The 25,137-nt window shown below is 31.9% G+C and overlaps 1 protein-coding gene across 1 annotated transcript in view; it reads right to left on the bottom strand.

Moving 5' to 3' along the window:
- The window catches only part of LOC131841396 (cadherin-89D), a 78,248-nt gene that overhangs the window by 22,316 nt on the left and 30,795 nt on the right, over positions 1-25,137 (bottom strand). Inside the window, exons 2-4 of the mRNA XM_059189710.1 lie at positions 13,393-13,492; positions 4,247-4,433; positions 2,751-2,859 (exon numbers count right to left, since the gene is read on the bottom strand). Of these exons, the coding sequence (XP_059045693.1) occupies positions 2,751-2,859; positions 4,247-4,433; positions 13,393-13,492 (396 nt within the window). The remainder of the gene's footprint in view (positions 1-2,750; positions 2,860-4,246; positions 4,434-13,392; positions 13,493-25,137) is intronic.

The raw sequence follows: 25,137 nt of genomic DNA, 5'->3' as shown, positions 1-25,137 counted from the left end.
GTCACCTTTGAGTTATATATATTTAGATAGGAACATTTTTGAACATTACTATTATATATTAGAAGAGAAATTATATATTAGATGGTGTGGGTCGCAGTTTCAACTACCGTTTAAGGATGCTGATATATAGTCGGTTAGTTGTCAGGTTAATCACACTGCCCTCTTTGGAGAGGAGATGGAGTAGTCAGTATTTGAAGCATCGGAGCAACCTAAAGGTCAACCGACTGTATATCAGCGGCCTAATTTAAAAGAATTGGTAGTCGTCCCAGACGTATCGAATCGAAATGTCTATCCGTTCTTTAACTGCAGTTTCGTTTGCTATTACTTACGAATTCTTGTTTTTGCTCCTAATGTTTGTAAACATATATTTAATAATCTGAATCAATAATTCGGGGTTCAAATACAAATCCGATTTCAAAGTTTGTTTGTATATTCCAAACAGACACTAAATAACATTTTAGGTGAATTGTATACAAGCATAAATCATTACATAGACAAGCATAAAACAAAGTCGCTGTCGCTGTCTGTCCGTCCCTATATATGCTTAAATCTTTAAAACTACGCAACGGATTTTGAAGCGGTTTTTTTAATAGATAGAGTGATTCAAGAGGAAGGTGTATATGTATAATACATGTACACCAGGGCGAAGCCGGAGCAAGTAGCTAGTTATATATAAAAGTCGTTATAAAAATAAAATTTGAATAGAGACATTTCAAATCCCTTAAGTGAGATTGCGAAATTCTCTAAATGACAATGTAAATATAGAAAAAAAAAACAAACGTCACATCACTATTATCTAAAGATAGAATGTATGCCTATGAGAATATTCTCGAAATTCCACATTATACCCACAACATGCGTAATCGTATCCATGTCGCAGTCAAATATTGTATATCGATTTATTATGAAATTCCCAGATTCTTTGGAAAACATTACTTACATTACTTTACATAAGTGATTCATAAAGTGCTACACGTGAATAGAAATAGAAATAATCTTTATTCAAATAAACTTAATATTTGCACTGTTGAATAGACGTATTTTTTTTTATTCTACCGCTCGTACGGAACGCATACTTACAACAAGAAGAATGAGCAATAAACTTGCATGCATGTAAAAAAAATACGGAAGTATCCATTAAAAATTGGGAAGCTTGCTTGATGCTTTGAAAATCTCCTACATATTATTCCGTTCCTGAGATAAGTATAGTCTTTTGAATTGTAATACATATTTTTATTCTATCACTCATTCGAAAAGCAAGAAGAATGAGCTATTGCTCATTTTATTTTAATGTTTTTTTTTGTATTTTTTAAAATAAAAGTAAGTACCAAAACAAAATTGGGAAGTTTGTTTAATGCTTTGCAAATTTCATGCTTATTAACCGTTCCTGAGAACTATAGATAAACAGATTTGAATAATAAAAATATTTTTTTACCTCCATAAATTTCACGACCTATGGTCCAAGTCGTATCCATTAGACTATACTTTATATTTTCCATTCTAGGAGTCTATTACATATTTTCTTGTAATTGTCAAAATATATATATAGCTACAAAACTTATTGCAAAATATTATATTATATTATCAAAATATTTTTATCAAATCTAGGCGTTTCGTACTTTAACAAAAGATGCAATCTGGATGTAACATTATAAATGTTTATAGCTTGTATGGTGTTTATAGCCTGTCACGTGGGTTGTGATTTTCGTGCTCTATTTATGTTATTTTTGGTAAAATACACATCAAGGGTATCATATATTTTTAGTATATGTTACTCTAAATAAATATTTGTATCACTAAATTACCGACCGACCGCAAGAGTGCGTATACGAATTTTCTACATTCTGGTTTATCACGATCTACCAAACAGTTATTGACATTCTAATGTTACAATTAAGTATCAAATGTTTTAGTGGAATCATTAAAATTTACATATTTATTCTGTGTATTGTGTAATCTAAAATATGTTTGAGAGCAGTGATGGCTGGCTCACCCGTTATACTTGTGAACGGGCGCTAGGTTGTAGAGATTGCTCTCATAACTATGACTGATTTACTTTATAACTCAAGTAACTATTTATTTATTTATATCAACTTTGCTATTTGTCAGTTTGTATTAACACAAAATTCTCGAAAATATAATTCTGAACAGCTATTATGTAAAAGAGCAACACTTGAGTGCGTAGCGATTTCTATGTTGATTATCGCATGCCTTTTACTTGTTATACTGTAATTATTTATATAAAAAAAGCAACATACAAGTTTCTTGCTCATTCTTCTTGTGATGAATCTGTATTCCGAATGAGTGGTAGAATCAAAATATGAATAAGATAAAGAAGATATAAGAATAAAAAATATTCAAAAGTGCTTGTACTGAGTTTATGTGAATAAAGAATATTTCTATTTCTATTTCTATTACTTGTTCTTCATTCTACATGTGATAAATCTGCTTTTTGAATGAATAATAAAATAAAAATATGACTATTAAAAAGTGCTTATATTAAGTTTCTTTGATTAATGATTATTTCTATTTATATTCTGTTTTCTCATAGTTATAGCTGTATGAGTAGATAGTCTACGTTATGATTGGCAATTGAAATTTTCCATCCGTTGGGCTGCTGTAATAGTTTGAATAAGTTTAGTCCATCCCGTCCAGTAATCGTGAAACTCAAGAATTCTGTACTATTTTATTCTAAAAAGACTCTAGAATTTTGTATTTTATTATTATAAAAAATAAACTGTTTTACTAACCTGCCGGTGTTAATTCGTCCACTGTAACTTTATATGGCAAATCTATGAACTTTGGTGAATTATCGTTGACGTCTTCTATGTACACTGTCACTGATAAGTAAGCCGAGATCTGCAATTAAATATTATCAATAATTTAATATAAACAGTATATATGTGGGAAAGAGAAGGAAGCATTATGTTGTCTCTAGCGCACACTGCTGGCGTCATGCGGCCATTAAGCTGCAAACGGTGCGAAAAGTTGAACGTCACACCACGCTATCTAAATCCTGGATTATTCATAGACTAGAGGTTAACTAATGGAATTGAACTGTTTTTTTTTTAAATATATTATATTTCTAGAGTAAAAAGTAGCCTAAGGTACTCCTTATAAAATTAGCTAATTGTGAGTGAAAGTGTCATCAAAATTGGCCCACAAGTTTGTGACGGTGTCACACACAGAAAGTCTTGAAGACACTTCAATGTTATTTATTTGTATAAATTTTGATATTGTAAATAACAACTGGGGAATATTGATGACTGTATAATTGTTTTTGAACTTTATGTTTCTAGTATTCCTTGCCAAAAATTCCAAAAATAGTCGTTACTAAAAATAACTACTTACTAAACGTATAACAGCGAATTAATATGAAAAATAATTTGTCGCCAGTGAACGATAAAAACCAATTTACACTCGGGCGAAACTGAATCGGTGGTAAAGTATACAAACATCCAAAATACCCGTCCAGACAATGAACTTAATAAAATCTGATGGATAACCATTAATTATCTGCTCAAACAAAATAGGAACCAGACGAGAAGGCGGGAAACCAATTCCTTCCATTTGAACCTCGAGTAACTAACTGTCAATTTCATAAATTTCCTTTTGAAATAACACAGAAATCTTCGGCCGCGGAGTTCGTCGACTCCCATTTTAAAAATGTCTTCACGTTTTTACGATACGGGTTATAAAAACAACGTAAAACCGTCTTCCCGTTCTTTTATTGAGTGTTGCATGAAAACGGTTGTTATATACAGTGCATTATTTCGCAGCAGTTTTATTTCAGTTAATGCATATTTTTATGAGTTTAATTGTTTTATTACGACTCTAAGATTTCCACGCAAATTTTCAGACTACTTAAAAAGTTAAAGTAACTTATCAGTTTGATTTAAGAAACCTACAAGTAATTAATCTAAAATATGGTCGAGCGCAGTGATGGCTGGCTCATCCGTCATACTCGTGAACGGATGCTGCTTGTAGGGACTGGTCTTCTCTAATCACTATGACTGATTTCCTCTTATTAATTGTTTAACCAGTTGTTGTGTATTCAATATTTTTTCTATTTGATTATTTAATTGAATTAGTGCTAATCGGTAGTTTGTATTCACACACTTAAACTTAAATTGTAAAGTAAGAATAAAGTTATTTAAAAGAGTTGCTCTTTCAAGTTGTTATTCTTTTAGATGAATTTGAGTTATAGAGGTATCCCATCACCAGTTTCAAAATCAGTGTAACTTACAAGATCATCACCAGAATCGAAGTCGCAACCAAGTCTGAACTTCATAACATTTTGCGGCGTGTCACTGTCGACCATGGAGTTGAGGCTTTGTGCTAACACCACGGAGACGTGAGTTCGATTCACGTCTCGATACGTAAAGTATTGGGCATCTTCTTCTTTATCCACCGGTTGGAGACTGAGGTTCTTTCTGGAAAAGATAAAATCATCTTATATATAATTAGTTACCCACCCCGGCTTCGCACGGGTGTACACGTGTTATACATAATATATATATATATAATAATAATAATATATAATAATAATAATAATAATATGATTTATTTATTTCTCCTCACAAACATGATGGCAACAATACATGTAGTATTTTTTATAGTAAAATACTTAAATTTATACATATAAACCTTCCTCTTGAATCAGTCTATCTATTTAAAAAAACCGCTTCGTAGTATTAAAGATTTAAGCATACATAGGGACAGACAGCGACAGCGACTTTGTTTTATACTATGTAATGAAAAGAGAAGAATTGACTGGTGAATCTCAGAAAATATGGCTTTCTAATATAAGAAACTAGCTGTGCCCCGCAACCTTGTCCGAATAATGAATATTCAATAATCAACCCAAAAAAGGCAAAAGAAAAAAGTTTTATCGTCCTAGTTTCATAAATGACAATTTTCCATACAAACTTCCATCGAGTATTTTATTTTACCCCGTTCGGGGTTAAAATTTTGATATTCAATACAAACTTTCATCCCCTATTTATTCTACCTCTTTAGGGATTAAAATTTTCACAAACTTTGAATGTAATATTTATTTATATTTAATTAACAGCCTAAAAAATAAGTTTCAAATTTCTAACAATAAAAACGACGATGCTTTCATACAAATGTTTCATGTCCATTTCAACCCCTCACAATCTTTCTATGCCATTATAAAGTAACCTACGCCCATTCCCTCTTTCTCAGAGTCTAGACAATCTGTGTACCAAATTTTATTAAAATCGGTTCAGTAGTTTTGGCGAGACAGACAGACAGACAGAGTTACTTTCGCATTTATAATAATTAGTACGGATAGTAAAGAGTAAGGAATATGTGAAATATTTTCAAGTTAAACTTACAGTGCCCTCTATCGACACCTATTACAAGTTTCAAACAACATTAGCAGTCAGAAAACACTGTCTGCTTTCATAAAACCGTTGTCAATGTATAGTTTTATATAATCGACAGATGGCGCTATGCACTACTATGTTATTTTATACAAAGTATATAAGCCTAGCTGTTCCCGCGACTTCGTCCGCGTGGAATTTAGTTAAATTAATAATTATAAAGTTTTATATTTCTAAAATAAATGTAGCCTAAGTTACTCCAGCTACCTGCCAATATAAGCCCCGTCAAAATCGGTCAATATTTAATATACAATAATATCTTATTAAAATTATAAACGTGAAATTTTGTAAGTATGGATGTATATTTCTTACTCTTTCACGCAAAAACTACCCAAATAATTTTCACAAAACTACAATAACACAGCTTACATATCAGATTAAGACATAGGCTATAAATTCCACACAGATGAAACCGATGGCACAGCTAGTTTACCACAAATTAGACCATCATCTTAACAGTTCGAGGTCATTTATAAAACATAATTAATTACCCACCGAACCAGTTTACGACACTTCAATTAATGTTCCCAACATGTTCATTGACTGCAGGTATGAAACTTTTACGTAACGATACGTAAATATCAGGGTCGTACAAACAGGTTCGTGAGATGATCAATAACATAATTATTATCAGAAGTAGATCATTTATAATTTCAATCATTATATATTTAGCTTGCTTCTTCATATATTATTGCATTGAAGTATAATTAATGAGTGTATTGTGGGATTGTATTTACTTTTTAATGATTGTTTCGTAATCAGATGGAAGTGATTTTTTATTACATATGTCCATTACTAAAATAATAAGATAGATAGATAGATAGATATATATATATATATATATATATGGACATATAGATTGATATATTCTTTTTGATTGATATATTTTTCACAAATTAAAGCTACAGACAAAATAATTATACAAGTAAAAGAAATGGTCGTGACTTTATGTGCCGCAAAAGACGTATAAAAACCAACGTAGCATAAAACTACAAATACTTAATATTATCTTATCTGTGATACAGATAAACCTTTTTAAGGCCCCGATGGTGTAGCGGTTTAGCACACAGCTTTACTTCCGATGGTCGCGGGTTCGATTTCTCGCACGCTGTAAACATTTGTATTCATGAATATGATTGTTTGTATTGGTCTGGGTGTTATCTATGTATATTACTATATATTATTATATCAGTTGTCTAGTACCCATAACACAAACTCTGCTTACCGTGAGACTAGATGGTGCTGTGTTAAATAACCAGGGTTATTCATTTTTATTTATTTATTTTGTTTCTACTGTAAAAGCACTGAATAATTTTTTTCCTCTATCTTATATAATTCCTTTAAAATACGTAAATATTATCTAATTTGCTAGTGTTAAATTAATTAACTCGCAACCTGTGAGCCATTAAATTACCAATCATAATGTACAAATTAAACTGTGATTTACTATAGGTACTTATTACTATACTCAATTATGTTATCATGTAACATACACTCACACACTGCGCCCGTTACGGTACTGTAACTTCATGATTTATACTTTACAATTCTACTTTAACTCAAATACATTTATTATTACCTGTACTCGCGACTTCGTTCGCGTGAAATTTAACTTTATTTTCTAAAATAAAAGTAGCCTAAGTCACTCCTTATTACAACAGCTACCTGCCAACAAAAGTCCTGTCAAAATCGGTACAGCCATTTCAGAGATTAGCCGGAACAAACAGACAGACAGACAAAAATTGTAAAAAATATTATTTTGGTGTATGTACCGTATTATATGTATTAAAAACGGTTATTTCAGTAATATTATGTTATCTGTGATATTACAAACAGACACTCCAATTTTATTTATATGTATAGATTGAGTATTAAAACATACATATACGTAGCACAAATAGAGAACAAAGTATGGACTATGGATCTATAATATACTCCATATTATAGAATAGAATAGAACAGAATAGAAAATATTTTTATCAAATAAACTTATTTGAAGCACTTTTGAATAGTCATAGTTATATTTTTTTTAATCATCACAAGAATAACGAGCGAGAAATATAATAATATTGTGATAATAATATACTATCTTTAAACAATTTTTTATACTACTATTGTGGTAAACAAGCATACGGCCCATCTGATGGTAAATGGTTACCATAGCCTATGGACGCCTGAGACACCAGAGGTGTCACGTGCGAGTTGCCGACCCGCAAGAATCTTTGGATAACTCAGCATCATCTAGTCCTAAACTTAGCAGATCTTGTGTTATTGGAACTAGATAACTGATATAAATACTTAGATTTTTTTTTTGTAAATACATACATAATATACATAGAAAATACTTCGCCGGGTGTACATCTATTATACATATAAACCTTCCTCTTGAATCACTCTATCTATTTAATAAAACCGCTTCAAAATCCGTTGAGTGGTTTTAATGATTTAAGCATACATAGGGACGGACAGAGAGAGAGAGAATTTGTTTTACATATACTATGTAATAATATATTATTATGTGTAAGCTATATTACTGTAAAGTTTCATCAAAATACGTTTAGTAGTTTTTGCGTGATAGAATAGCAAACATCCATACATACCCACAAACTTTCGCGTTAATAATATTAGTAATATTGCATATATAGGGACGGACAGACAGCGACAGCGACTTTGTTTTATACTATATAACCATAAGATAGTTTTGCGCATATATCATTAACTAACTTTTGCCCGCGGCTTCGCTCGCGTTAATTTATCCCCTTAGGGGTGGAATTTATCAAAATCCTTTCATAGGGGTGCTAGTATATTTATGAAAGCAAAGATAGTAGATTTATACATGCAAAGTATCAGCCCGATCGGTTTAAAATTGACAAAGTTTAATACAAAATTTTATCCCCTTGGGGGTAGAATTAAAGAAAATCGTTTCGTAGCAGATGCCTACGTCATAACATCTACCTGCATGCCAAATTTCAGCCCGACCCGTCCAGTGGTTTGGGCTGTGCGTTGATAGATCACTTTGTCAGTCACCTTTGAGTTATATATATTTAGATATACAGTTAGATTATTATTATATGTATAAAATAAGTAAAACGGATACATTAGTAGTTCCGGTGTCTGTGAAAATCTTTTGCCTCGTGGTCTAGTCTTAATTGTGAGTGTAATTATATAACAGTATTAACTTGTATTCTGAGTTAACTACTCGAGTTATGTCACTATAATATGCTATTTATGCTCTTAAATCGGGTTAATAGAATTAACGGTAGTTTTGTATTATTCAGTTACAATTACCAGCTGACTAACTGCCATAATTATATCCGTTATATTATAGTTTAGTATTATCCATATATATTTATTCATATATACATAATATAATAATAACAATCTCAGGACAATTCACACAGCGCCATCTAGACCCAAGTTGAGCTAGCTAAAGCTTGTGTTATGTGTACTAGATAACTGATACAAATACATAGATAATTTTTTTTTCGTAAATAATATATATATAGAAAATACCCAGACCGATACAAACAATCATACTCATGAATACAAAAGTTTGTGCCGTGTGAGGAATCGAACCCGCGACCTAAGGACGTAAAGCGGTGTGCTAGGCCGCTAGACCACTGAGGTATATATATTGATAGACGCGAGCAGCGCAGGACCGATCGTCGTGGAGATCTTTGGGGGAGGCCTATGTCCAGCAGTGGACGTCTTCCGGGCTGCGATGATGATGATTGTTTATAAGTTAAATAACTGTTACAAACAATCATACTAATAAATGTAAATGCACCGTGTGAGGAATCGAACCCGCGACCATCGGAAGTAAAGCGGTATGCTAATCGTCAATAGTAGCACAATTTTATGTAGACTAGCTGACCATCGCAACGTCGTCTGCATGACACTGACTTCACATTTATCATTATATTTCGACCAAATATCTTAATATCCTTTTATATAAAGCCTACTAGCTACTCGCCCCGGCTTCGCACGGGTGTACATGTATTATACATATAAACCTTCATCTTGAATCACTCTATCTACTAAAAAAACCGTAGTTTTTGCGTGAAAGAGCAACAAACATCCATCCGTTTTCACAAACTTTCGCGTTTATAATATTAACTAGCTTTTGCCCGCGGCTTCGCTCGCGTTTATTTATCCCCTTAGGGGTGGAATTTATCAAAATCCTTTCTTAGGGGATGCCTACGTCATAGTAGATTTATGCATGCAAAGTCTCAGCACGATCGGTTTAAAATTGATAAAGTTTCATACAAACTTTCATCCCCTATGTTATCCCCTTGGGTGTAGAATTAATCAAAATCCTTTCTTAGCGGATGCCTACATCATAACATCTACCTGCATGCCAAATTTCAGCCCGATCCGTCCAGTGGTTTGGGCTGTGCGTTGATAGATCACTACGTCAGTCACCTTTTAGTTATATATATTATATTTAGATAGGATTAGTAAGATTGCATTACTGTAGAACCATATTTGTTTGTTGTAAAATCTTTGCACCTTACATTGCTCAAAGCGGAATGAAATCGCATTATGCATTGTCCAACATATAATGTGAATATGATTGTATATGTTAAACTATGACAAGATATATATACTGTTGTAGAAATATGTAGTAAAGCTAATGGTGAGATGGTAGAGAGTGAAGTGACATAATATATAATTTTGTTTTTATAGTTTTGATTATAGACAAGGAAACTTTAAATATATTAATATCAAAAAAGCTTCTCAACATATACAAACAACTGTAGACAAATACCAATAAAATTCAGATCATCATTAATATTATGTTTGGTTTTATATTGCAATAGAATGTCCGTCCTTGTGATGCTATTATTAGAAAATAATGAATTATTTATTTGGTATTCAATCAAGTTTAATTGTTTGATATATATATAAATATATATATATTATTACTAGCGTTTACCCGCGGCAATGCTCGCATTGAATCTATTAAATAACTTCATTACATGCTGCTACATGGCGCAGAAGTAGCAAAGTGTTGATATTTTATTTTATTGTTTTTATATTATATATATATATATATATTTTTTTTTAATAAAAAGTATCCTGTGTTGATTCTAATACCTCCAAGAATATGTGTAGAAAATTTCATGATAATCGGTTTAATAGTTTTTGCGTGAAAGCGTAATAGGCATCCCTACTTTCACATTTATAATATTAGTCAGGATTATTTTGCCTTATATGCAAAACAAATATCTATTTATTACGAATATGAACAATAACAAGAATAATAAAGCTCAGAAAAAAAAAGAAGACAGACAAAATTTGTAAAAAATGTTATTTTGGTGTATGTACATATTTATATTCATATGCATTTAGTAAAAAAACGGTTATTTCAATACTACAAACAGACACTCCAATTTTATTTATATGTATAGATTATATAAAACATAAATATAATACCTACAGAACCCCATAAATCCATGTTAGATATGCTGGTGGTGATATGCTAAATATATAATTTAATGTCTTTCAAATAAAATTGCTATCATTTGAGAGACGTATTGGAGCAACACTTCTATGTCTTATTGTCCAAATCAGATGCAATCACTGTTTCAAGATAAATGCTGACATAAACCATATTATATTTGAATGCCAAGTTTTCAACATACAACGGTTGACATATATTTCAGCGCGGCTCATTGAGGTTACTTGTGACCCGAGAGCTGGTAGCTATTTTGCCCAAAGGCTAAGTATGGCCATTCAAAGAGGCAACGCTGCCAGTATCTTGGGTACGCTGCCTCGATGTGCCGCGTTGGATTACAATGATTGTTTTTTGTAATTGTTTATATAGAAAATTGATATTGAGGAATTATGTATATTTGTTTAATACAACGGTTGATTCTTGTCAGTGACATTAGAGACATCGCAAAGGAACACTCACAAAGTATTCCCCGCCGTGTTCAAGATTTGCTATCTCACTTTGAATATTTTATTCCAATATATAACTACATTGTACATACTATGGAAAAAATTTAATATTAATGAATTATTACTAAAATTGTACTGTCTAAGCTTATATAATAGTTTATTTCTTATGTTTTGTATTAAATTCATTATAAAAATGTATTCGACTGAAGGACTTGTATCCATAGTCATGAATAAAGCATTATTAAAAAAAAAAAAAAATTATTTTCCAAATCGATGTCAATTTCCACCTACTGTCACTTTCGTAACTGATTTAAATGATAATAATAATATCTGCGCCTAAATCGGAAACACCATTGTTGTATGGTAACTTTGTATTGCGTAAAGTATATATTTACATAGATAATCTCATTGTATACAAAGTAGTAGTAAGTTAGCTACTGGTTCTTTGTATAAAAAAACACCTATTTATTTTTATATATACCTATAAATTTCTTTAAAAAAGTCTATCTAAAATTATGCATAGGAATTAAAAATCTTTTAAAAAAATCTGCTTAAAATTATTCACAGGTATTAAATTTCTTTTAACAAAATTTACCCAAAATTATTCACAGGTATTAAATTTAAAAAATTGTTGACTATTCAAAAGTGCTTCAATGTAAGTTTATTTGAATAAATGATTTTCTATTCTATTCTATTCTATTCTATAAATACCATATATAGAAAATACCCAAACCGATACGTTTATATATAAGTAGTAGTAATCAGTCATACTAATAAATACAAATGTTTGTACCACACGAGGAATCGAACTCGCGACCATCGACTGCAAAGCGGTGTGCTAAACCGCTCGACCACTGAGACAATAAAATGTTGTAACCTCCTATCTACTTACATCATTACATAGTATAAAATAAAGTCGCTGTCGCTGTCTGTCCGTCCCTATGTATGATTAAATCTTTAAAACTATGCAACGGATTTTGAAGCGGTTTTTTTAATAGATACAGTGAATCTTTTTTTTTTTTTCGGACTACTCTAATTCTGTTGGCCGTAGCTGGCCTTTACAGCTTCACCGGACGTTATGGGGCGAGTGCAGATGGCACTCCAAACCCGCGGAAGGACTTATGGAGCGGCTGAAGGCCAACTCCTGCCTACAGTGAATCTAGAGGTAGGTTTATATATATAATACATCTACACCCGTGCGAAGCCGGGGCGAGTATCTAGTTAGGATATATAGTGATGCCTACATTCATGCATTGTCATTTTTACGTAAGAACTTAGTACCTTATAAATTCACTGCCTCCTTTCTCAAACCGGTATAGAGCAATACAAGTATTATTATGTACCATTGTGCAAAAAACTTTTAATTTAAAATTTTTTAAGCAAAGTATCATATTTTATTTAATAAATAATCCTGGACAATTAACACAGCGCCATCTAGTCCCACGGTAAGCAGAGCTTGTGTCTTGGGTACTAGACTTAGATTATTTTTGTAAATACATACAATCATACTCATCAACACTCAGACAGATACACACAATCATACTCGTGAGTACAAATGTTTGTACTGTGCGAGGATCGAACCCGCGACCATCGGACGTAAAGCGGTGTGCTAAACCGCTAGACCACCGAGGTCGTCGAAAAAATGATTACTTATATTAAAAGTGATGGATTACACTTTTTCTTCTAAAATCAATGTGCCTAATATTGCATTCCATGAACAGTTATTTTCTGATGGATGTTTAAGATAGTTCCAAATGTATAATATTAGTTCACTCCGTACAAACTATATGGCGCCATAGGTAAATGTAGATGACGCTATTAAGATTTTTTTTGTTTTAATGACCTCCCTATAGTATTTTTTTTTAATTCTTATCATTCCTATTGAATGGTATTTTCAATTGGAACCCTCAATAGCAGATTTTCGACCTCACGGTACCTATTGGTTCACTACACTTACACTTTTTCTTCTAAAATCAATGTTCCTAATATTGCACCGTGAACAGTTATTTTCTGGACTACCTAAGTTTACAGGTAGATTATTTATAAATTATAAATACCTTATATTAAAAAATATAAATACCTTGGATGTACTTCAATCTGCAGTACTTCCTCTCCCACTTTCAGGTTCTCAGGTATCCTCACAAACTTCAAATATTCGCCAACTGGGTAAAAATTGCAACCTGCAATAAATAAAACAGTAATTTAGTTTTTATATTTGTCGGAGAAGTTGAAGAGTAATCGTCTGTCGTGGTATAATACCTAAATACCGTTTAACCAAAGTTAGTAATTCGTTTTATGGTAATTGCGTAAGGTTTTACAACAAACTACCAGAGTCTGTTATAAATCTGCCAGAAAAAAGATTAAAATGTCGTGTAAAGCAAAAAGATTAAAGTTTGTAAAAAAGCATATTATAAAATTGTAGAGTTCATTAACGATAATAATGTTTTTGTAGAAAAACTTAAAATTCATAGCGTTTGACAATATTATCTGATTGCACTAAGAATGAGTGCGGTTTTTAAGTTGATTATCGCATGGCTCTTACTTGTTATTGTATAATTATTTATATATAAAAAATCTATTCAAAAGAGCAACACACAGGTTTCTTGTGATGAATCTGCTTTCCGAATGAGTGGTAGAATAAAAAATATGACTATTCAAAAGTGCTTTTATTGAGTTTATTTGAATAAAGATTATTTCTATTTCTATTTGAATGCGTAGGAATGAAGATAACATTTTAAGGAAGACGTTACATATGAATGTGGATGGTTGTAAGTGCAGAGGAAGGCCGAAAAAGAGATGGATGGACTGTGTGAAAGATGATATGGTGAGAAAGGGAGTAAATAATGGAATGACTGCGAACAGAGATGAATGAAGGAAAATAAATACATATTGTATTGACCCCAAATAAACAAGTTAATTAGTATTTATATTTACAGGAAAAGACACCCTCTGTAGCGTTCTACCGCCGTACTTCTAATGCTTGTGGGTTCGATTCCTCGCACTTACAAACATCATTCATGAGTCTGATTGTTTGTATTAGTGTGAATGATTTCTATACATATATGTTGGGTATGTATAGATTTAATGTGTAACCGATTTTGAAACATTTTTATTTGAAAGTTAATGGTTCTTTTATGGTCGCACATATCTTTTTAATTTCATCATCATCAGCCCACTGCAGTCCACTGCTGGACATAAGCCTATCCCACGGCACGCCACTGGGCACGATCTTCAGCCCTTCTCATCCAGTTACTACCCGCAACCCTACGTAAGTCGTCGCTCCACCTAGGTGCGGGGCGTCCTACACTACGTTTGCCAATTCGCGGTCTCCACTCTAGAACACGCCTACTCCAGCGAGCATCGGTTCTGCGACAGATATGACCAGCCCACTGCCACTTCAACTGGCAAATACGAAGAGCTATGTCGCTGACCGTAGTTCTCTGGCGAATTACTTCGTTTCGGATTTGATCCCTCAAATAAACTCCAAGCTCTTTCCATAGCTCGTTGAGCGACTTTGAGTTGGTGGACCAGTCGTATCGTCAGTGTCCACGTTTCGGCACCGTAAGTCACAACGGGTAGGACGCACTGGTTATAAACCTTGGTCTTAAGGCTTTGTGGTAGCGACGACGAGAAGACTTGACGAAGTTTCCCAATCATTTTAATCTTTTTAATTTAATTCTTTTTTTTTCATGAGTCATTCATAGTTGAGATATATTTCTTTGAGGTCTGAACACGATATTATAGGTATATACATTAAAGAAATAAACATATCAAAGCAAAATATCTTTAAATGTAAGTCTATTACAGACTCTTATGTTATGTCAAATCTACCGTCCGTTCAGACTCTATCAGTTCTACAGTTCTTTCGAGCTAAGAATAATTGACAAGAATCTCGGCTCTTATTCTTTTATATTAAAAAAAAAGTATTTATATTGTTGAAGTATAAAAGGACTAAGCAATGGTATTTCCACATAATACTACATGCATTTTAAATAATAAGTTACGCATAATCGAGAACAATAAATAACAATACAATGTGGCTATTACACATGCCAGTAAAAACCTTACTTCGTACGGCGCCTAAACAATGGGATAAAAATACTCCCATCTCGTCAAGTCCTTAATAGGGGATAAGTTATTCGCGTTACGAAATGTCGAATTCACACCGATATGCGATAGATTGAAAGCACTATTCTGCTGTCAAGTTGGAGAGCCGAGAAATATTTGTGGGAGAATCTTTGGTAAGGAATACAGCGTATGTTACGAGATGACATTGAATGAGTATGTAAAGAGTAATCTGTGATTTTTTTTTATCTTAAATATATATAACTCAAAGGTGACTGACGTAGTGATCTATCAACGCACAGCCCAAACCACAGGACGGATCGGGCTGAAATTTTGGCACGCAGGTACATGTTATGACGTAGGCATCTGCAAAGAAAGGATATTAATTCTACCCCCAAGGGGATAAATTAACGCGAGCGAAGACGCGTGCAAAAGCTAGTTATATATGTGTACTCTTATATGAAAATTGCCATTATCATCACATTATATCTATCCACTTTGCTTTTGATGGTCACGAGTTCGATTCTTCTCACGCTACATACATTTGTATTCGTAAGTATGATTGTTTGTATGTGCCGGGATATTTTCTATTTATATTTTGTACTAGCTGTAGCCGCGACTTCGTCCGCTTGGAATTTAACTTTATTTTTCTAAAATAAAAGTAGTCTAAGTTACTACATCTACTACTTGCCAAAAAACATACAGACAGACAGACATACAAAAATTGTAAAAATTATATTTATAATCATATGCTTGTAGTAAAAAGTGGTTATTTCAATATTACAAACAGACACTCTAATTGTATTATTAAATTTATCTGTAAACATGTATTCAGCTCGTATTCTTCAAATCAAAATATCTTTATTCATGTAGGTCTATTACAGACTCTTATGATATGTCAAATCTACCGTCAGTACGGAATGATTTCTATAACAATTTCGATAATAAGAAACTCAGCTCTTATTCTTTTCAAATAAATATTATTTCAAAAGAATACGAGCTGAATTTCTTGTCAGTTCTTCTCATATCGAAATCATTCCGATTTGATATATCATAAGAGTCTGTAATAGACCTACATGAATAAAGATATTTTGATTTGATAAAACAAATTAAATCATAACATTTACTTATACTTGAGCAGCAGTGTCACTATTTTTATTTTTGATTCTATTATTCACAAAATATTGACCAATTTGTAGTTTAGGATGATATAACTTTGCGTAATTTGAATGAAAAAAAATTGATTGTTATCAATAGGATTAGTTATGACGGTGGTTTTAATATACTTAATTTTAATCACCACTAGGTCCGGATCAAATCGACCCGCCTGTAACAAACAGTGGCGTCGGCTATGGTGAATTTTCCCATCGGCCACAAATCGGATTTCTCAACGTGTCGCTTGAGTGGTAAACGATGGCTCTGTCCGTAAAATTTGCAATTACACGAGCTGTGAAATCTGTTTATAGAATGTCCCTATGCGATTTTTACGCAAGAAGTTTTTATAAAAGCGTCGTGGTTTAGTTCTTTTGACACCACAGTATGTGAATTCGAATCCAAAAAGACTTTTTTGGCAAATATATGCTTCGAGCGAGTGCGCGATGGAATCCTAAACTACTAAACTGTATTTGATGAAACTTTATATGTATAACTACTATTATTGAGATATTGTTGTTGATTATTGTTTGTCCGTGATGGAATCTTAAAGTACTAAACTGATTTTGATGGAATTTTATATGTATATTACTAGATTTGAGAAAAATTTTATATCTATTTTTATACCTCTAAATGATAAGTGTGGCCGACACTCATAATTTTTTTCTAATTTTTGTTTACATATATATTTTAATTTTTATTGGTACATAGTGTATATAAAATATAGATAGAGATATAAATGAGATAAGTTGAATACGATAAATTCTGAAGAGAAATCTTTCTGTTAACAATGTAACGATGTTAAAGTGTAATTAACTCTATACTATTGACATATCAATTTTTTAATTTATTTAATTTCGTATCCGTAATCTTTATGAAAAATATATACCTACTAACTTCATTAGGTTTGTTCATTTATTTGTGAAACTTAATTTCTCGAGGTACACAAAAAATGCACACCATTTTTGTTGTACAGAAGATATAAAAATCATTAATATCTGAAGTTACTTAAAAACATTAGCGAAGGTAATCAAAGACCCTTCATGTGCACACATTATATAGCGAGATATTTACCATTTTATATTATCAAGGACCTCCTAATCATATGGTATAATCACAGTAACCTAGATACATCAAAATAATAATTGCATTCAATAGTGTCTAGTAAGACAAATCCAATATTGTCTACTAGGCACTGCCGTGTCTAAACTGTGTCACCCCACCTTACATTTTCCTATTGTTATTTAGTATATAAGAACATTATTTCTATGTACATATTGTCAGTCTATTATCATGTGTAATATACATCGTCTCGACCAACAACATAGTAACATCTTATATATAGCTAGACATAGCTGGCAGCTATCTTGGACAAAGAATTAGTCTAGCTATTCAAAGAGGGAACGCTGCCAGTATCTGCAAAACGTTGCCTAAAGGGACCCCTTTTAATAATATATTTTAGTCATCATACTATTATTTTTTTTTTAAGCTTTTTAATTTTAGGTTCTTAGTTGTACAATTTGGTTATGTAAATACTAGTAATAAATTTAAATGTATGTACCTAAAAAAAAAAGTCAATTCATTAATTAAAGTTAAGGTTACAGCTATAATTTATATAGATCAAGTTACGAATTCGTAAGCTAGACATATATATATATACGATAAGTTCTGAAGAGGAATCTTGTGGTTAACAATGTAACGATGTTAATCAACTGTGAAATAACTCTATACCGGTGGCATACGTTCACATAACTCGACATCACACGTGTGGCCGATTCCGACCCGATAAAGTACCGCAAGAACACAACAGGGTTGTCACTGCAATAGAAATAATAATGTATTTTATATAAAAAATTGGCCCTGACTACTACAAAATACAACATATATATTATACATACTTAACGTATATTTATTATATACTAGCTATGATAGACTGCGTTGCATCCGCGTTAAATGTATAAACCTATATGTTATTCTGATGTATAGTTTACTGTAAAATTTTATTAAAATCGGTTCAGCAGTTTTGTTGTGAAACAGTAACGAACATTCATCTATACCCACAAATTTTCGTGTTTATAATATTAATAAAATAAGGTGTTGTAGTGGATCGTATTTGTATCAGTTTATTACTGACTTTTATTCGGAATAAAGTCAGATTTCTTTTGTAAAACGATATATACGAGTATTTTATATTTAGGTACAATTTAACGACCTCGGTGGTCTAACGGCTTTACGACCGATGGTCGCGGATTCGATTACCCGCACGGTACAAACTTTTGTATTCATGAGTATGATTATTTGTATCGGTCTGGGTGTTTTCTATGTGTAATATGTATGTATTTTAAAAAAAATATCTTTGTATATGTATCAATTATCTAGTACCCATAACACAGGCTTTAGATATCTTAACTTGGGTCTAGATGGTGCTGTGTAAATTTTACTGAGATTATTATTATTATTATATAATTGAAAATTATTCATGCTAATGGATCAACACAAAAGCCATTTTAATTGTAAAAGAAATAATAAAAAAAAACATACATTTACGAATATAGTATAGTATAATATTCATAAAAAGATTTTTTTATTTACACATGATGTACATATATTTTTCTAAGAACATTATCAGGAGATGAAAATTCAAAACAGTAAAGGTTCTATAAAAAATAATGTATTATATCGATAAAGATGTTAGTATAGAATGATTCTAGACCATTCCTGAATCGTCCTGAGTCATACGGATCTACAATCTTCCTACAACACAATTCTTTTGTTATTTACATAATTTTGACTAAATTTGTAAATTGTAAATTTTGAAAAAATATATAAATAAAATTGCGAGAACCCTATTGATAGCGGCCTGCAATCAGTCATAGTTCAAAAGTAATTTAGGAATCCGCGAGAATTTGTTTATTAAAAAATATTATGTGTTCCATCATTTACAACCTAGTATGCCAGAAACGTGGGAAGGCCTCCAGCAAGGTGGACCGACGATCTGGTCAAGATCGCTGGAAGGCATTGGATGCGAGCAGCGCAGGACCGATCGTCGTGGAGATCTTTGGGGGAGGCAGCAGTCCAGCAGTGGACATTTTCCGGGCTGCGATGATGATGATGATGCCAGAAACAATAGCGTCTCTATTATAATTTTTTTTTTATTTGTATTCAAAAGTATTTAAGTTTTTTTTTTTATTCCTTTATGTACACAACTGCAAATGTACCAAAAATATTCACAGAATGTTGGAGGGACCTGGCTTTCGTGGCACAGGTTCACCTATATCGATGATTTAATTTTTATCAAAATAATCTTAATATAAGCACTTATAAGTAGATAGTTATTCCACTACTACGCTTAATAAAGCAGATTCTCCTAAAAGGAATGACATGAATTTAACTACATTTATTACCGTTCTTCTTATATACTGATTTAATCAAACATTTATGTTACACTAGCTGATCCCGCGACTTAGTCCGCGTGGAATTTAACTTTATTTTTCTAAAATAAAAGTAGCCAAAGTTATCCTCCTTATTACATCAGCTATCTGCCAAAAAAAGTTCTGTCAAAATCGGTCCAGCCATTTCAGAGATTAGCCGGAACAAACAAACAGACAGACAAAATTTATAAAAAATGTAATTTTGGTATATGTACCGTATATATATTCATATGCATGTAGTAAAAAACTTAATAATGACATACGAGTGATGTAGAGAAAGATGTATATTTCTTCAACAGAACGGATTGAATCTGCATTTAAAAGTTTAGAAACACTAAGTTTATAACACCTTTTATAAACACTGCCATTTGCAGTGACAAGTTGTATTACATAATGGTACATATTCGCATCACTGTGTACACGAGACGCGAGTTGGTCGTGTCTCAAATTTTAGAAACTAAAATTAGCTGAGAATCTGATGTGGACGATTGATAGTGTCTCGTTAAGTAAAAGTATGAGAAAACCAAATATAATGCAACGTATCTAGATTTTGATGTAGAAATTTTTAGAGAATTTTGTGACCTAACATTTAAAAGTACTCTAATTGTTTGATAAGAAATCTATTAGAATAGAATACAATAAAATTTCTTTTGGACAGTTTTATTTTTCTATTCGTATATATCACTACTTCGGAAAACATAGATATCTTATATATAAAATTCTCGTGTCACAGTTTTCGTTCCCATACTCCTCCGAAACGGCTTGACCTATTCTCATGAAATATATATATCTGAGATTTATATCATCTATTTTTCATCTCTCTAAATGTTAGGGGTAGTCTAACCCTAATTTTTTTTTATTTTAAGGCAAAACAACGTTTGCCGGGACAGCTAGTATATATATATCACTTGGTTTTTAAATAAATGTTGTTCAGAGTTACATTTTGAAGTCAGATGTATGTAGGTATACAACTGCCAATTATTTATACACATATATGTACCTTATATTTTTGTTATATTATTGTCATTTTTTAATCTTTATTCCATGGTCATTCCCAATAGCAACGATAGTTTTTCTTCACGTAAAATTAACCTACAGTCCATAAAAAACAAATTCAAAATATCTTTATTCGTGTAGGTCTATTACAGACTCTTATGATATGTCAAATCTACCGGCAGTTCGGAATGATTTCGAGATGAGAAGAACTGACAAGAAACTCAGCTCGTATTTTTTTTTAATGTTGTACATATTTACAATAATACTATTTCATTTAAATTCAAATTTGGGAGAATAGAGTGACCACCAGCATATGCTATATAAAAAAAATCAAAAAATTGTTTGTATCATCCGAAGAATCAAACTCGGGATCATCTGAAATAAAGCTACGTATTAAAACTCAAAAGATCTCTATAGTGCTTATCAAATAGGAGGTAAAAACAATTGTATCAATAATAATCAGATATAGAGAAATCGCGGGAATATCTCTAAGGTCGTAACTGATAATATTGAAGATGTAACACGTTCAATGAAGTAAAAAATTGAAAGGTAGCCCATGTAATGATAGACAAAGCTGATTTAATCTTCGAGGGAAAAGATATGGCGCGGCAGAAGGCCATGGTGCATCTGCATTATGATCTGTAAGTGCTTCCTCTTATTGTTTACAAAATAACGGGTCTGCGCGGAGAAGTTTTGTTTTGTTCACTTCAAAATTGAGATGTTCTATCTATGATACTGTATATTTAGCTATATCTATTTTATGTTTATACATTATAAAGAAAATAATAAAAACACGATGGAGTGAAAAAGACATTGCTCGAGGAGGTGCGGCCAAAGTTTCGTCGCAACTGAGATAAATATACAGTGGTGAATATACAGATACAGCTACGATTAGGTACTTAATATATTTTAGTGGTAGCTATATGTCACGAAAATCGACCATAATAAAAATATCTTTGAATCAACGATGAAAATTATAAGACTATATAAAAAAAAAATTCTATATTTTTCTTATTAATATTTTCTTGTTTCTCGTTTAATCGTTAAAATAACCGTTTTTTACATGCATATGAAATATAAACGCGGTACATACATTAAAATATTTTTTTTTACAAATTGTTGCCTGTCTGTCTGTTTGTTCCGGCGAATCTCTGAAATGGCAGGACCGATTTATACGCGACTTTTTTTGGCAGGTAGTTGATGTAATAAGGAGTAACTGAGGTTACTTCTAATTTAGAAAAATTCTTTTATTTTAGAAAAATAAAGTTAATATTATACATACGTTTATAATTAGACGTATATGTATATTATTTATTTATTTAATTTTAATTCGTTACATCCATATTGTGTTAGTAAAAACATAAAACTATGTTAGTATAATATACATATACATATATTTAATATATATCTGTGTCCACGTCCAAGTTATATGTATCATATATTCGCAATTTTTAAATTTATTATAACAGTTTTTATATTATATTATAATTAAAGTTTTTTTTTAATGTAACAATCTCGTAAAATATATTAACAAGTCTGCACTCAATATTACGCGCTCGCCCAAGAAACCAAGTGACATCCTAAGTACGACCGTGCTTATGTTTATAAGTGTGGTATCAGAAAACTCGTATCACAGAATCCGTTCTACGGTGAAAGTCCGTTAGTGGCCTAAAACCTACAGGAGGTAACTACTATAGAAATTGCTCCAATAAATTACAGTGCTAGTCTCCATAATCTATTATCTAGGTCCATTGTTCCGATCCACGTAACTGATCTCTGGATCAGCATCAGCCGGTCATGAAAGCGTGATCCGTTATCTTATTTAAGTAAATATTTGTTGTGATTACCTCGGTGGTTTAGCGGTTTAACATACCTTACTTCCGATGGTCGCAGGTTCAATTCCTCGCACAGTATATTTGTATTTATGATTGTTCGTATCGCTCAGGCTGCTTTATAAATATAGTACTGTACCCGCGACTGCGTTCGCATGGAATTTAACTTTATGTTTCTAAAATAAAACTAAATCTAATCTAAAACTTAGGCTAAGTTACTCCTTATTACATCAGCTACCTGCTAATAAAAGTCCCGTCAAAATCGGTCCAACCATTTCAGAGATTAGCCGGAACAAACAGACAGACAGAGAAAAATTGTAAAAAATGTTATTTTGGTGTATGTACCATATTTATATTCATATGCATGTAGTAAAAAAACGGTTGTTTCAATATTACAAACAGACACTCCAATTTTATTTATATGTATAGATATATATATAATATGTACAAAAATGGTCGCAGGTTCTTGAGTTTGCATTCATGAGTATGATTGTTTGTATCAATCTGGGTGTTTTCTATGTATATTATGTTTGTATTTATATAAAATTGTATCTATGTACTTTTATCAGTTGTCTAGTACCCATAACACAAGCTCTGCTTCCCTTGGTAGTAGATGGCGTTGTGTGAATGTGTATCTTTGTATTTAGATACATATTTTTTATGATTAAATTCGAATCTCACTTAATTTTCATAGATTCGTTCAACATGACGTCAACGATTAACAATGCTCTCTGCCCGACCTATCTCGGATAATACTCGTGATATGATGATATGATATGATATGATATATTATGTTATAATATATATGAAGCAATGAAGCACAGTCTGCCACAATTTAATTTATTGTTTATTTTATTTGTTTTGTTTTAATGTCTATGTTATGTAAGATTAGACTAAGATTTGTTCCTGGATGTATAAGTTATTATATTAAAATGTTCTCTAAGTAATAGTGTAATTGTTACACTATCTCGTATATACAATATATATTGATTATAATTAGACTTGTCATAAGTGTCTGTTATGGACCTACATGAATAATTTTTTTTTAAATTTTGAATAGTATGAATCGAATAGAATAAAAATCATATATTATATATTTTAGCGACTTCTATGTTGATTATCGCATGCCTCTTACTTGTTATACTGTATTTATTTATATAAAAAAAAACATCTATTATAAAGAGCAACACACAAGTTTCTTGCTCATTCTTCTTGTGATGAATCTGCATTCCGAATGAGTGGTAGAATCAAAATATGACTATTCAAAAGAGCTTGTAATGAGTTTATTTGAATAAAGATTATTTCTATTTCTATTTCTATTTCATATATTCAAGAAAACCACAACAAAATTATAACGAACGGAAAATGTCTATGTACATGTATCAGTTGTCTAGTACCCATAACACAAGCTTTAGCTAACTTAACTTGGGTCTAGATGGCGCTGTGTGAATTGTCCTGAAATTACTATACTACTATATTACTACTATTTTACCCTAATACGTGCCTTTGCTGGCCGTATTAAATGTTGTATGCTTATAAAAAATAAATATCAAATTCTATAAATATAAATATCAAAGGAAAGTGAAGAAGAAAGCGCGTACGCATCTGAATCAAGTTGAGAGTTCAAGTTCGATGCCGGCTGGTTACATAACTCTCAGTTCAACAAACGCGGATGCCATCAAAATATGATTAGCATAGCATTAATTATGAAATCGATTATTAATAGTTACGAAGAAAGTTTTCATTGAATATTGAACAGGATTATGGGAAGCGAGGCGTTGTTATATTAATATATAAAGCAAAATCTTTGTGGCTCCTTTAACGAAAACACGTGGACGGAGGTGAATGAAATTTGACACACATATCATTACATAGTATAAAACAAAGTCGCTGTCGCTGTCTTTCCGTCCCTATGTATGCTAAATCTTTAAAACTACGCAACGGATTGTGAAGTGATTTTTTTAATAGATAGAGTAATTCAAGAGGAAGATTTATATATATTCTCGCCCTGGCTTCATCCGAGTGTACATATATTATGCATATAAACCTTCCTCTTGAATCACTCTATCTATTAAAAAAAACCGCTTCAAAATCCGTTGCGTAGTTTTAAAGATTTAAACATACATAGGGACGGACAGACAGCGACTTTGTTTTATAATATGTAATGATATATTTTTTTTATTGATGATAATGGAATGGTGCACCCGCCTGCGCTAACGATTTACGCTGGCGGGGCACCAGTGGAGGATGATAAGATGAGCATGAGGTCAGGTCAGTTAGCCCATCGTGACAAATTTACCAAAAATTTGACAAGATGTTTTCCAGGGGGACCCGTGTGAAGGTCAACCT

Source organism: Achroia grisella, unplaced genomic scaffold (genome assembly GCF_030625045.1).
Source record: "Achroia grisella isolate CSIRO2021 unplaced genomic scaffold, CSIRO_AGI_Agris_v1 utg1668, whole genome shotgun sequence".
Lineage (NCBI taxonomy): Eukaryota > Metazoa > Arthropoda > Insecta > Lepidoptera > Pyralidae > Achroia > Achroia grisella.
Note: the sequence above shows the minus strand (reverse complement) of the source record. Positions and strands in the feature narration are given on the sequence as shown.